This window comes from Hevea brasiliensis, chromosome 9 (assembly GCF_030052815.1).
Source record: "Hevea brasiliensis isolate MT/VB/25A 57/8 chromosome 9, ASM3005281v1, whole genome shotgun sequence".
NCBI lineage: Eukaryota > Viridiplantae > Streptophyta > Magnoliopsida > Malpighiales > Euphorbiaceae > Hevea > Hevea brasiliensis.
In genome coordinates, this window is record NC_079501.1 from 17,747,390 (window position 1) to 17,761,676 (window position 14,287).

Sequence of the window (14,287 nt, forward strand, 5' to 3'; positions counted from 1 at the left end):
GCCCCAGACATCAAAACTTCCCCTCATGATCTCTGGCTACAATCAAAACTTTGATCTTTTAATCGCCCATATTTTATTTCATAAATATCTGATTGAAAGAATTATGCACTCCCAAGTAGCTTCAAACACGGGCCTTGGCAGGAAGTGACTCGTGAGGAACTTAGAGCTTGAATTAGCTGGTAATAATAGGTTTAGACATTAAAGGTATGTCTTCCCACAGGCGTCCATAAGAAGAAAATAGGCTCCTGAATTACGGCCACATGCTTTTAAGATCATTCCAATTATCTTGCCATGTCTGCTTCTGCCTTTCTAAGTGAGAGCACATACAAGGGTGAAGTAGTATAATCATACTCATCATAAATATCAAGATGAAATATCACGCCAAAGTCGTACATTTTGGTTGAGTCTGAGTAATATTATTACAAGAAGAAACATAAAGCAGCAGCAGTGGGCTGGTAGCTGCATATATGTTAAACCTAGGAGACCCAGTTTTGACTCCCCCACCCCCTACATGAGTAATTAAAAACATAGAGCAGAAATACAGGAGTAGACTGCCTGAAATGATCCACATTGTGATGCATATGTCCTCAGAGTTTAGAATTTATTTTGAGCAGGCATTTCAGATTCATTTTTTTCTGTCAACTTAACGCTGCGTATGGTGAATTCTCATATTTGCCACTCCACCTGTAATTTGGTTAAGATTAAGGCTCCGTTTGTTTCAATGATAATAAATTACTCAGTAATAGAATTAGAAGTTGCAAAGGAAATTTTTGAACTATAACTTTGAAAACACACTGACCTGCAGTCTTCTTTTCCAGGAATTTGGAGCTCCAAATCCTCTTTGAATGGCTGAAATACAAGGTCCACTTTTTCATCATCCACTTCGTTCCAAGTTGGTGGGTCCCACTGTACAATTAGTAGTTGAAAATTTAGATGACATTTACATAAAATGAACAAACAAGTGCCAACTTACTCCAAGAGAGAGAGAGAGAGTTTACCTTAGGAGCATTATCCTTGTCAATGGTGAGAGCCCTAATACCCTTGACAACAGAAATAAGAATAGTTCGTTTCAGAATCAAGAAGCAATTTTGATTTAAAATCGGTAATTTATTATGAACTTTTTTTTTTTGTCCTCGGTCGCTAATCAGACATCTCTAGCTAGTACCTCATAGACGTCTGCAGATATTGCAGTTCGAAGTATGTTCATTGTTATTCTGAATTCTTTCTTAAGACATTCAGCAATTGTTTGTTTCCGTCCTTCACGAATCTGGAGCAAAGAAGAAAAAGGGCCAACTTGTGCATGAAATCTAGAACCAACAGTAAGTAGGATAAAACCAAAAACATTAGCAATTCTAATGTTAAGTCAATATTCATGATTGTTCCCTCAGTTTAGAAAAGGATGAGATCGGATGGAACACCGTGCCCAATTAAAAGGCTCAGATGATAAATTAAATAAGATTTTTGAAGGGCTGAACATGGGAAAAAGCAAGGAACTTGTTCAAATCATAAAACCACTAGTAAAGAAAGTTGCGATGTTGACTTCTGCGAACAAATCCAATTCGGCAAAAGCAATTTAACAAAACAAGTGCATGAAATACCAGACACGGAAAAAATAGAAATAAAAAAAATATTAATCAGACTCTTTTCACTCATTGGATTCAAACAGAAAGCTTTGGAGAATTCCAGCTCAGACAATGGAATAAGCACCAGTCAGATATTTGAGATGATAAGTCTGCAATTTGAAACACAGCATCTACTCTCAATTTCGGTGGCAGAATGAGAATTTCATACAATTTCTACCAATTTATAAATGTTATAAAGGGCATTTCATGTCTTGAGATTTTGTTTTAAGATTATTGAGAGCCTTTCAGAGCAGAATGTGTTATTGAACATATAACATTAAAGGCATAGGCCTATTTGCCAACTTGAAGTGAGACCAGTTGTCAGGCATAATATCTGCCATGCATAATATATAAAGCCATTACCGATTTGAGTGTGATTTTCAATCCTGTAGGAGAAGATCTTTTCAACCCTTTCAGTATTGCTCCTATCCATCCATTTCCTTCTTTAGTTGCCTCAGCTTCCTGCATGGCACGATACAAATTCAATTACATGGGTGCAATTAAAAATTTGCTGGTGTATGTTGTAATCTTGTTGCAAGGAAAGAAAAATGAAACTTACAAATGATTTGATGATGTCTACCACAGTATCCTTGGAAAAACACTCGTCAATTATGGAAAGCCTAAAAGGTAAGAGCAATATCAGGTCCTCATAACATGGAAATATTTGGGTTAATTTAAAGGATCCATGTATAACAGTATCATATGCTTGAGAGGTTCATATTAATTACTTGTTTAAAACACTTTCTTCATCAAGCTGAACATCCATAGAGAATTCTTCAATCGCAGATTTGACTGCTTTCTCATCACCAGAGTTCAAGCTTATCAAATGCTTCTCTAGCTCAGGCAGTTTCTGATATATAGAAAACAAGACCTTATGTATCTTTGTCAAACATTTACTTGAACAAAATTACAATATTGCATCACTTTCATAGCATCGATACCAACGATTTAGAGAAAAAGAAGGGGAAAAAAAAAAGAAAAAGAAAAACCAGCAGAATGCAAATGCAGCATTACATTATTTTCTTCAATCTCAATATGCTTCAAGTTGGGATATTCATACAAATAGTATATATCAGTGGCATCAGCAGTTATTCATAAAATAAATGTGAATAGTGGAATCTTGGCAGACTAAACTGTAATAATCACTATAAGAAATGCCACTAAAGGAAAAATGGATAACGAATATGATAATATGTTACAATTCAAAAGAAATTTGGTCATTCAAATATAAATAACAAGGTTTTCAAACACGAACCTTGTTATGGGTTAAGGTTTTCAAAGAAATTTAATTATTTACATTTATCTTATAAATAACTGCTGAATGCAGTGTGTTAAGGTTTTAAAGTTGAATCAGGGTTTAACCAATATATTATTAAATAAATATTAACTATATATTATAATCTCTTAAAAACAATAATAGTGTATTAATATAATTAGTAGTTTTTTTATTTTCTACAAATAATTAATATGTAATATTTTTAAAAATTATTTTAAAATGTTCAATTGGAATTTTGAAATTTAAATAATGACATTTTATAATAAAAAAAATATTTCAAAGAGAAATTTTATATACTTTTTATGATATAAATGATTATAAAATATCTAATAATTCAATAATACATGTTAACGCAGAAATGAAATAAATTATTGGCACCATTAATCGTCAGTCACCTACAGCTTGAGAGAGGCAATTTTCACCAACTACTATCATTTTATTGGGTTAACCCAATCATTTTGCTCAGGGAGGCAAGTCTTTTACAGATAGTTAATGATTAATTTCCGTTAATTAGTTATAATAAATAAACAAATTGTACATTGGAAAAACTAGAAAAGAAGAAGCAGCTGCTAATACAAGACCCATGGTATACCCAGCTCGAATCAGTAATCACCAAAAGCACTGAGAAACTAAATTTGCACCCAATACTGTGCTTATAATGATGCCTTCATTAGCAAATATGAATTTCATTCACTTGCATATGAATTATTTGTTAGAAACAAATACTACAATTTTGTTTTCTCCTTCTAAAGGCCCATTTCGCCTAAGGCTACAAAATGGAATAAAATTTGAACTCACCTCAGAAGGGACAAAGTGAGTGGCTAGGCCAGCAACAACCAATTCCTTACCATTCAGCCTTGCTCCAGTTAAAGCTAAGTATTCCCCTGCATATAGTACCACATTATATCAATCCAAAGTTAAAAAAAAAAAAAAAAAAAAAAAAACCATTTCCCATTTGGTTCCTCTTTATTATGGAAATATGAATTTTCTAAAATTTTTAGGCTTCGTTTGCAATAAATTATTTGCAAAAAAATGAATTCAATTGAATTCTCATGCTTGATAAATGAAAATATTTTCAAGTTAAAAACAATTGAATTTTTTCATTCCAAACATGAGAATTGTCCAAAAAGAAGTCAATTGAATTGAATTGAATTCTTGTAAAACTATAGATTTCAAAAAGGGGATTATGCTTCTGTGATCATGACAAAGTATGTGTGATATCTTTCAACAGCTGCAAACTCACCCAAATGCCCAGGGAGATGGGAAAGAATGTATGAGAAACTGCAATCAGTATGAAATCCAATACTTGCTTCTGGAGTTGCAAAAACCTATGCATACATAACAGTCACCAGAAAGATTGGTCTGCCAATTCTGATTTAAATTCCAAACCTTTAAGACCAAAAAGACTACGCTAACTTATTTGTGACTAGAAATACCCAAACAGGCAGCCAATACCCACAGTTTTCTCTGTGACAACAGAAAATTTCATCGGGACCACAAAAGATGCGCCGCCTCCCATTGAAATTCCATGGACAAGAGCAACCTGTTAATAATATTGGCATTCATCAGTATGTTTCTACTTCAACAGCAATTTGGCAAAATCATAATGTGATAATAAATGCCTTAGAAGGCATACAAGCCACAGGATGGAATGGGGGGTCAGAGGAAGGTTTTCTATAGCTTGTAACCTTCCCCATGGTTTTAGCAGAGAGGCTGTTCTTGTGATCTGGAATCATGAAGTTCTGGTCACAAAGGAGCAACCTTACCATTGCACCAAGTCAGAGTATGAGAACGCAATTTGCCTGGAAATATTACCTGGGTTTTCATATATGTGTGGATGTGATAACAAAGCCAGTACATTCTGTAGACCACCTCAAGGCAAGAATCGTCTGCCAAAAAACAAATAATTAATGGATTCACTTTGTACGTGTAGGAAATAAATGATCTCATAGATTTAAGAAAACGAATAATATCTTCTAGCACATGTTCTTTGTGCGCAGTATGTGTAGACTGAGGATGGAAGAATCCTAATTGATGTCCCAAGCAAAATAAGAACTAATAGTTTATTTCAGGAAAGTATATTTACTTGACGTCCTCCCATCATAAAACATTTTTAGATCCCCACCAGCAGAAAATGCTCGACCGGCACCCTGAACAAAATACAGGATCACTATAAGCTTTTGACAACTTGAACAATCCGTAAGAGCAGCATTTAAGTTGCTTCCAACAGTTAGGATCATCCATGAACACCACAGAAGTATTCATATTATGGCATTTCAGTTTTTCATATCGTAAATTTAAGTAAGAGATTTCAAGAAGAAGAAGAACTTGCCTTGATTAATATAAGTTCTGCATTTTCGTCTTTCTCCCATTTCTCCAAGAAATCTGCTAGCAGAGAAACCTGAATTCAGCAAATGAAACGTTTGATTCAGTTACACAAGAGAAGAATCGAGAACCATAGAATAAGATGGTATGGAATTTATCAAACATACCACTTTGGATGAAATAACATTTAGCTGACGCGGCCTATTCAATGTGATCAACCTCACTTTACCTATTTCTTCTCCAAGAACAACCTAAAGAGCAGATAAAAAGAAATCCATTAGTAATCAAGAACAGCACTTTGTTCCTCTAGTATCAACAGACAAATTACCCAACTATAGACTTTGATTTAAAGAACAGCGGAAGGAACAGGCCAACTAAATTTACAGACCTGCTCCTCTGGGTTTACCACTTCTTGAGCCATTTTCCTAAATGATTCAGCGAAGTCAGTTGATTCCAAAGCAAGAAATTGGGCAAAGACAAATGGGAGTAGCTTAAAATAAGAAAAAGATTAAGGTTTTAGATGGATGACAAAGAAGAATGGATATGGAGCATTAGGCGGTGGAGAGGAGTTGATGGTTCTTGGTCTTAAAGAAAGAAAGCAGTAGAGATGTCGAAGATGGAGCTTCCACATTTACAGAGTGGGGTTTTATCTGCTACTACTCATTACCTACCACCGCTCAACAGTACACATGTTAGTTAGAGTAGCTTTGGGCTTGCTCTTTGATAATCTGTCAACTCTCAGGTCTCACCAACCTCTCTACTCGTCTTCCCGTCTTATGGTCAACAGAAGTGCCATCTAGACAAGGGAAGCAGAATTGGGAAACAAGGGCAAAATTAATTTTGCTTTAATGTTTCCGCAATTATGCGTCCTACTTTTATTTTTAACTTAATTTTAAAGATTAATTATAAATTTATTTAATTACCAAAATTAAAATTTAAAATATTTATGGGGTAATTAATTAAAAGTAAAATATTATCTTTTTTTTTGTAAATTCTGAGTTCATATACTTATAATTAAATTTAATTATTTAATAGTTCAAATATGATTAAACAATATTTAACAAATTTATTTTAGTAAAAATAAATTGTGCAAGGTGTAGACATACGTCTAACCACAATTGAATTCCAATCACGCCTTAAGCTAAATGGAATTGGAGGCCGCATTGAAAAACATCTAATCTTCAATTGATTTTAAGTGTTAGCTAGAGGGCAAAAAAGGGGAAAAAAAGAAAGTGCGTTATGGATAAAGATAAATGAGTGAATAGAGGAGGAAACATTTGTTGATTATGAATACGAACGAGGCCAGAAAAAGCCAATCTTTCCAAAGAACGAACATGAATTCTCTTTCTCAAATTTGTAGCAAATACAAATTACCAACACCAGAAAGGTAGTATGAATGAATGTATCAGGATTGAAATGAATGAATGTAAGGCACCACCAACCAGTGTCATTGTGGCACATGTGTTGGTTGAGGAGCTGGGAGGTTATACAAGGATTTCAGCTGCCTGCTTATCAGCTTGCTGTTGTGGAGGGCCATTTGAAGTTGCACGTCATCAGACCACCATTGTTCTAAGCCGTGAGCCTCAAGGAACTTCTGTTTTCCCTTTGACATGACAAACAACTTTGCTGCAACTTGTCCATTTGTAAAATTTGTGCAACCCAGATTCTCCTTATTAGCATTTTTATCTTCAGGTCCATCAGCGTCAGTGTAATAGCAACAAATGTAATCACTATTATTCACATATAAATGTGGTACCCATTTTTTCAATCCTATAGAAGTTTTATCCATGAAATTCGGCACCCAATTCCTGAATCCTATTGTAGAACTTTTGTCCCCCATATTGGTGGCCTGAGATTCACTACTTGAAGGAAGCATCGATTTAAGTTTCTTCCAAGCAAATCCAGCTTTTTCCCCAATATTCCTCAAGCTCATGGCTATAGAAATTGAGGGAGGATTAAATAAATGGGCTTCCACATATATACCATCTTTAGCTAATGCTTTTCCCACTTGGAGAGCAAAGCCAGCACCCAAAGAATGACCTGCAATGCATACATTGCAGCTTCCATAGTTTTCAGCAACCGATTTTAATGCGTCAAGTGCTACCTTGAATCTAACAGAACCCTTCAAGCTTTCCCAAGCAAGAAAACGGAGGTCATCCTCAATATCCCTTCGGATTGTTGGGCTCTTGAGTAGTGTTCCTCGGAGTGCTAAAACAGCTTTAGGTGCTCCACTAGGTCTGATGAGTATCATATCAGCAAATGCTGCAGTTCTGTCCCATTCTAAAACTGCGCCAAATATTGATCCATCTCTTTCATCAACTAAAGTTTGGGTCAGTTTGTACTTGAAGCGCATCCACCACATTGGAGCAAGGGCATTCTCTTCTGTTCTGTTCTCTTGTCTGTCAAGCTCAAGCAAGTAGACTGCTTGAATGAAGCAGGCAATTACAGTTCTCTTGTAATTCTCATTCTTCCTGTATGAATGAATAATATATATTTTAAGGTTATCAGCCAAACATCTGATATTGCCACAAACATATAGTTACCATCTGCATAGGTATGCATAGACAAATCTGCATGGTTATGGATGCATTTTCTCATTCATATAAGCAAATCTGTGTAGGTATAATGAATCTTCTTATTGAAAAAAACCGTGTTGCTTTCCTACATAGTTTAAGTGAAAAAATAACATGAAACAAGAAACGTAAACAAAAATGAAACAAGAAACGTAAACAAACTTTCCATAAGAAAAGTAATCTAGTAGTGTCGATGAATAATTTCTACAAACCAACTGTCAGTATCAACCACGTCTTCTCTTCTTCTTACATCAAGGACAATAGCTAGGAATTATTAGTAGATTTATATACAAAGTACTATGAAGTAAAACAAATGCAAACAAATTTACTGCCCAAAAGAAACAAGGGCTGCTAAATAACCATAACAATATATCAGAGAGATATCCAATTTAAATTATCATGGATACCCCATACCATAAAGATCTAACATTTTTCCCTAATTCAAAATCAGCAGAACTAGCAAAGGGTTGACTCTTTTCTGATTCCTACTGGGCATCAAAAAATTCTGGTAGTACCAAATCAAGATGCAAGGATAACAAAATCAAGTTACTGAAAATCTTTTGAAAGATATGATTCCATGTGTTAGTAAAGGCAAACTATGAATGATTATATATAACTTCAGAAATCAGAATGTTACTCCCTAGTCATCAACTGTTGAATATTCATGCAGCAAATTTCTGCACAAGCACATTTCAAACCCAGATCGATGGCAAGAAATGATCCATCACCTGGAAATTATTGACTTCAGACCAGTAGAAAGACAATTATATTAGATAAACATGATGATTGCATTATTAAATCAAAAAAGGAAAATTCCAAACGTTTGTGTATGTCTTGAATTCTGAAAATAAACAAAGAAAACACAGCATTTTACAAGCCCTGATTATCTTAGCTAGAACCCAAATTATATTTTTTAGTATTCTGAATTCACATACTAAATTTAAACAAATCCTCTCTTCATATACACACTAAGATACTCGACGCGAAAAAACCCACTAGATTTTTCTACTTAAAATCACTTACTTTTAAGTGAAATGTTCTTAAGTAGCTAATGGGTAAACCAATTGGGAAATTTGAAACAAAAGCGAGACGGGAAAGAGCATGCTAACCAACTGGAATTGATAAGGTCTCTCCAATTAGGAGAAGCCACATTTCGAGGCCCAGAAACGTGAAATGCATATGGGTGTGCTTCCTCTTCCGCCATAGCCTCATCTGTCCCTTGATTTTCCATACTGCAATCTTCTCTTCCTCTCTTCTTTGTTAGTAATTGATTTCTTTCCATTTGATAGGCTTGTCAACGAAGAAAGGATTTTCTTTTGGCTTTTTGGGATTTTGATTCTTTGTTCTCTATAAATTGCCTTCCAACGGTCATATTTGCTAGTTGTCGCTTTATTAATAGTGAAAGCCAGTTATACATAATTTTTTTGAATAAAAAAATAATTTCCCATCAGGCCATTTTTAAACGGCTAAGATCTTATTTTAACCCCTCCCAAAAATGTCTCTCACAGAAAAAAAAAAAAATTAATTAATTATTCTTTAAAATAAAAAAAAAGTAATAATTAATTTTTTATTAATCAACAACAGATATTTTTTTTATTTCTTTCAATTTTGATAAATTTTTTTTTTTATTTTTTTTAGAGTGGAGTTAATTTCTCAGTAAAATTGCCTTATTCTCTTTCATGAACTTTATTTTTATATTTTCTATGAAAAAGCGTTTGCTGGTTTATTAATTTTATTTTTTTTGGATTAAAAGATAATAAGATGTTGAAACAATTTAAAATCGTGCAGAAGAGATACTACATGGTAAATTATCGAAGCTCCAATGTTTTTACAAGCGCACGACCCTTTCAATACAAAAAGTTCTAGTGTTCCTGACTTCATCACAAGGATGTTAATAGTTCAATCAAGAAAAACAAAAATGAGCCATAAAGCTTCCTCATGGCCGGCCTATACACATACTACACAGGTGAAATTCCTCGGGCAAGGGTTTGAAGATAAGGGACTTACAATACAAGTAGTGGAAATTACGGCTTTTGGGACACCGGAGAATGCCCTGTCAACGAGGATCCTAACTGAAGCATAAGTGGGTATACAGGGCTAAATTCCTTATCTCCTCTAGATCTAACCTTCACAGCATAATCATCTAGTGTGGTTTTAATACCTTTCCAAATCTGATCCTCTCCTTGAGAATCTAGCCACAATGAATACTGCAGAGGTGTAAGTTTGTTTCTTTGCAATGGAGACTGCAATTCATCAGGTCCTCGGGAGTAAAGGTGGTGCAGTATGACACTTGGTGGCAGATCTTGAAGAACAGGAGAAGCTTCGAGTTGAGATGTCTCCAAGAAAATAAGAGGCCGAAATGCTCGGAGAGCCCGGTAGGGCAGACCAAGTTGTTCAACTGGGTACAAATTTTGACCCACAGCTAATTCAAGCTCAGCCATGTCTCTAGCCATTCTGAGTTTACCTGATTCTGACAGTGGTCGTACAAGCGAAGCATGTCTAATAAAAAATGTCAAAACCCTAGACGCCATGCTTCTTACAAGCTGGGTGCAAATTGTTTCAGCCCCTGCAGCTGCAGCATTTGTTGAAGAAGGTAACAACCTAGACAAGAACTCAGTACGAAAGTGAAGGATAGACTTCTGCAACTCCTCCATGTAAGGTGAAGTGTTGTTGTCCATTGCAGCATCCATGCCAAGAACACCAAAGTTCTGTTCATGAATGTGCAAGATGCACGATTCTAGACGGTCAACCATTGCTTTGAACAAAGGTGTAACTGAATCACGGGCAACCCCATATATTGCACCCAGTGAGGGAGATAACACTTCTGCAGCAATAGTGGGCAGTCCAATAATCATAGATGATATGGAAGTGTGAACTTCTTGTAGATGCTGACATAAAGCGAAGTTCTTGATTTGTGCTGGAGTTGCAGGACCCATAATTTGGCGAGCCTCATGACCAGCGGATATCTGCCATTCAGATGCAATTTGTGATCTTTCAAATGACAATGCCAACTTGTTAATCATGAGAAATCAAAATGCCTAGGTTGTAGAACCCTAAAAATAATAGAATCGCATTGTTTAAGTTTCAGCATTTTCTTTATATAGTTAATAAGACTTTGCCAATGAATGTTGTATTGCTGAATGATCATCAAATAACAAATAGAGTGAACGGTCTACCAGTGTTTATCCTATTTGATCCATAACCTCCAACTTTTAATACTAAGACATCAACAAATTGTAGAAATGAATGCACAGGGAATGCCATAAAAATATATAAGAAACTAGTCCACCAATGTCATTTTAGTGTACACCAAGTAAGCATTATGACAAAAAGAAAGAAGCAGAGTTGCTCGACACTGGAATTCCAAGAATCCATCAACATTGCATCAGAAGGTGGCCATTCTTCATTTCTTTGGATTATGGTTACAATTGCAGCATGTACTGATATGATAGAACATGTAACATAAATAATTACAAGATAATAATTTTACTAGAGAAGTGTAATGCAGCAATATCACCAATAAAAAGACCAACGAAAAGGACACAGAAAGAACAAATTATGGAATTGTGGTAATGCTCTGACTCTGAGTAGGATATACAAGTGGATTATCATTATGTGTCATATGAGGAACAACTCCACATACATAGCCCAAGATATGCCTCCAAATGACAACAGACCATAGAGAGAGAAGGGGGAAAAGAAAAGAAAATAAAAATCAATAGCATATTTTTCTGTCAAAATACCTGGTATTCTGCTCGTTCTGCAAGCAGAAGCAAGGCCTTGCCAATTTCATGCAGCACAAGAAGAGTCAATCGTCCATCCAACTGAACACCTTCAATTTCTTCCTGGATGCGTGATATAATCCGAGAGATTTGTTCTTTGGAGGGAATGCTTCCACGACTGGACACAGGGAAAACAGTATTTACAATGTCTGAAAGGCGACTTAAACACAAAGCCAAGAAAGCTGTCTGGAAAATCTCAATAGCTTGAACCATCTGTTCTTTCCCTTCCAAGCTAATGGCTGGTAAAACCCCTTTGATATCCGTATCCTGTGAAATCCTTTCTAGTAGGTTATCTATCATTGAGAAGAGTTTAGGATATCCCACAGTAAATATCTCCTTAACAAAACTTGATGCAGTGAAAGCAGACTTCATTTGGCTTGCAAAAGCCTTCACTAGTGCCTCCCAAACTCGATCAGTTAACATGGAATCACCTTCCTAATTGAATAAAAGCTGGTGTAAGCCGAAAGAGAGTGAAATAGTGGAAAATCAAGATGGCAATTACAAGTGCCCAAAACATCAGCTTTGTCATACAGAACTAAGGAGGGACAGGTCAACTGGCCAAGAATCCTAAGATGTTCTCAATTCATCAATTGGATCTGAAAATTACTAAGCATAGAGCATAATAATCATTTTGTGCCAAGGAAACTAGTTAGAGTACAAATCAAGACTATTCAAAAGGAAATAAGAGTCGGGGTGTTCACTAATCGGTTCCCACCAACACAATTGATCGAACTGACCAGTTTAACAAATTCGATTTTATTTTTGGTAACTCAGTTCTGTTTACGGAAATAACCTAACCAAACCAAATTGATCTCTATAAATTAAAAAAATAAAAAGTATATGGGCCCACTGTTTCAAAACTCTGCGTTTCAACCAAAGGCCTACTGGCACAGCCTTTTTCCCCAAAAAGCCAAAACACGACAAGACCCCCTCTCTGTGCCCTAGCCCCTTCTCCTCTATGGTCACTGCTCTCTGAGTCTTCACTCCTTCACACAAATTAATAGTATGATAACAAGGTAAGGATTTCCTAGAAACCCACAAAGTGAGCTAATATTTCAGTCGCTTCTGCTTAAATATTCTTCAATTCCACTCCTACCCTCAACAAATAAATGGTTACGGTTATATGCACATCTGAGCTAATTACATATCTTTTTTCTTCTTTTCTGATATATTCCAGTTTACTTAGTTTATCTAGAGTAACCACGCCATTGTATCATTCTTAGCTGCACACACTCACAGTTCTTAGGCCTCAACTTTTAAATTCAGTCTCTCATTTCCAAGATTTTCTCAGCAAACAAACATTAATTTTAATTAGGCAGAAACAAAAAAATAATAATAATAAAGAAAATTATAGTCTTTCACTCTTTCTCACCTTGATAACCTCATCAAGCAGCAAAACATGCGTAAATGGATCTCTCTTCTTGGACAAGACCCTCTGCAAATGCCAAACGGCAACCACTACGGAATGCAATTTATCGATACATGTTCCCATTCTCTGCCATAGCGCTTCTCTGGCTCTCGCCCCCCCTCCAATTTGAGGTGTTCCACTCCCTCTAACCCCTCCCGGCCCATACCCACCGCCGCCGCCTCCGGCGGAAATGGCCTTCATATCCAACGCTACACTCACACTCTTCACCCCAATCCCCTTGTATTTATTCACCAGTTGCTCCACTGTAACCTTTAACTCTCCCAAATTATAGAACACTTGCAATCCTGTACCAACTTCAGCCTGATTCAATCCCCCCATTCCCCTCTCCAGAACTTTCATTGCCTCGTCTCGCAGTCTTTCGCCAATTTCTTTAATCCAATTGAGCTCTTCATCAATGCAATCGATTCCCATCAAGTCATATTCATTGCACATATTCAAGATCTCACAATGGAGCTGGGCTGCCTTGGCCAGATCCAGCTTCTCAGGCTCTGTCTCCGATGCCGAGATCAGATCGCGCAGCTTCTTGGACAATCGGAGAGCACGGATCGTGTGTTGCAAAAGCTCTGTAGAGCAATGGAGATTGGAGAGCTGTAGTGTTTTGGACTGAATGGATTTGTGGGGTTCGGAGAGCTCCGATCGTACGCGGCGTACAGAGGACTGGAGAGAGGAGACGGCGGATCGGACGGTGGAGAGAGCATGTTCAGCATGCTTGAGAGATGATAACTGGTTGAGGAGTTCGGTGTGGCGAGATAAGACTTCAGTGCGGAGTTGGGATTCGAGGAGGCGGATGGCATGGTGGAGGTGTTCGGCAGTGGAGGCGGGGGAGCCGGAAGAGAGGGCGGCGGAGGAGAAGGAAGTGGAGGAGAAGGATGAGGAGAGAAAAGGGGAGAGGATAGGGTCTTTGGCAAAGGAATCTAAAGGGGAAGCAGCTGCGGAGGATGGGGCGGTGGTGGAAGGAAGGGAAGAAGAGGAGGAGGAATTTTTTAGGGTAGAGAGGCGCTGCAGAGGGGATGCAGAAGGCGAGAGTGCAGATCTCTGCAGTGCAGGTGAAGCCATCTTCTTTTTTCGGTTCTTGTTATTTTTGGCCAATCAACTTGAACCACAATTTTTAGTTTTGATGCATAGTTGTGAAATCCGGACCGACTCGCCGGAGTTTAACATCAAATTTTAATGTTGAATGAATTTTTATTTTTTATTTTAAGCTAAAGGGTGAGTAAGTCGAAGGTTCTATTTTAAATTAAATTAAGTTATTATGTAAATAATGTAATACCCCAAAATTT

The 14,287-nt window shown here is 36.6% G+C and overlaps 3 protein-coding genes across 3 annotated transcripts; all 3 read right to left on the bottom strand.

Moving 5' to 3' along the window:
• Window positions 1-337: 337 nt before the first annotated feature.
• LOC110671396 (3-hydroxyisobutyryl-CoA hydrolase-like protein 5) lies at window positions 338-6,057 on the bottom strand. The gene is made up of 15 exons (XM_021833855.2): window positions 5,612-6,057; window positions 5,391-5,474; window positions 5,231-5,299; window positions 4,985-5,048; window positions 4,714-4,787; window positions 4,358-4,441; window positions 4,142-4,226; window positions 3,697-3,782; window positions 2,351-2,472; window positions 2,182-2,242; window positions 1,986-2,084; window positions 1,166-1,267; window positions 999-1,040; window positions 800-906; window positions 338-684 (listed from the first exon to the last, which is right to left on the bottom strand). Exons 1-15 carry the CDS (start codon window positions 5,642-5,644, stop codon window positions 639-641), a joined length of 1,158 nt encoding a protein of 385 aa, XP_021689547.2. The 5' UTR covers window positions 5,645-6,057; the 3' UTR covers window positions 338-638.
• Window positions 6,058-6,485: 428 nt separating this feature from the next.
• Window positions 6,486-9,179, bottom strand: LOC110671393 (GDSL esterase/lipase At4g10955). The gene is made up of 2 exons (XM_021833852.2): window positions 8,906-9,179; window positions 6,486-7,694 (listed from the first exon to the last, which is right to left on the bottom strand). Exons 1-2 carry the CDS (start codon window positions 9,076-9,078, stop codon window positions 6,671-6,673), a joined length of 1,197 nt encoding a protein of 398 aa, XP_021689544.1. The 5' UTR covers window positions 9,079-9,179; the 3' UTR covers window positions 6,486-6,670.
• Window positions 9,180-9,576: 397 nt separating this feature from the next.
• On the bottom strand, window positions 9,577-14,157 carry LOC110671391 (conserved oligomeric Golgi complex subunit 5). Its single transcript, XM_021833843.2, has 3 exons — window positions 12,951-14,157; window positions 11,540-12,013; window positions 9,577-10,762 (listed from the first exon to the last, which is right to left on the bottom strand). The coding sequence occupies exons 1-3, from the start codon at window positions 14,061-14,063 to the stop codon at window positions 9,821-9,823; spliced, it is 2,529 nt and encodes an 842-aa protein (XP_021689535.2). The 5' UTR covers window positions 14,064-14,157; the 3' UTR covers window positions 9,577-9,820.
• Window positions 14,158-14,287: the final 130 nt, after the last annotated feature.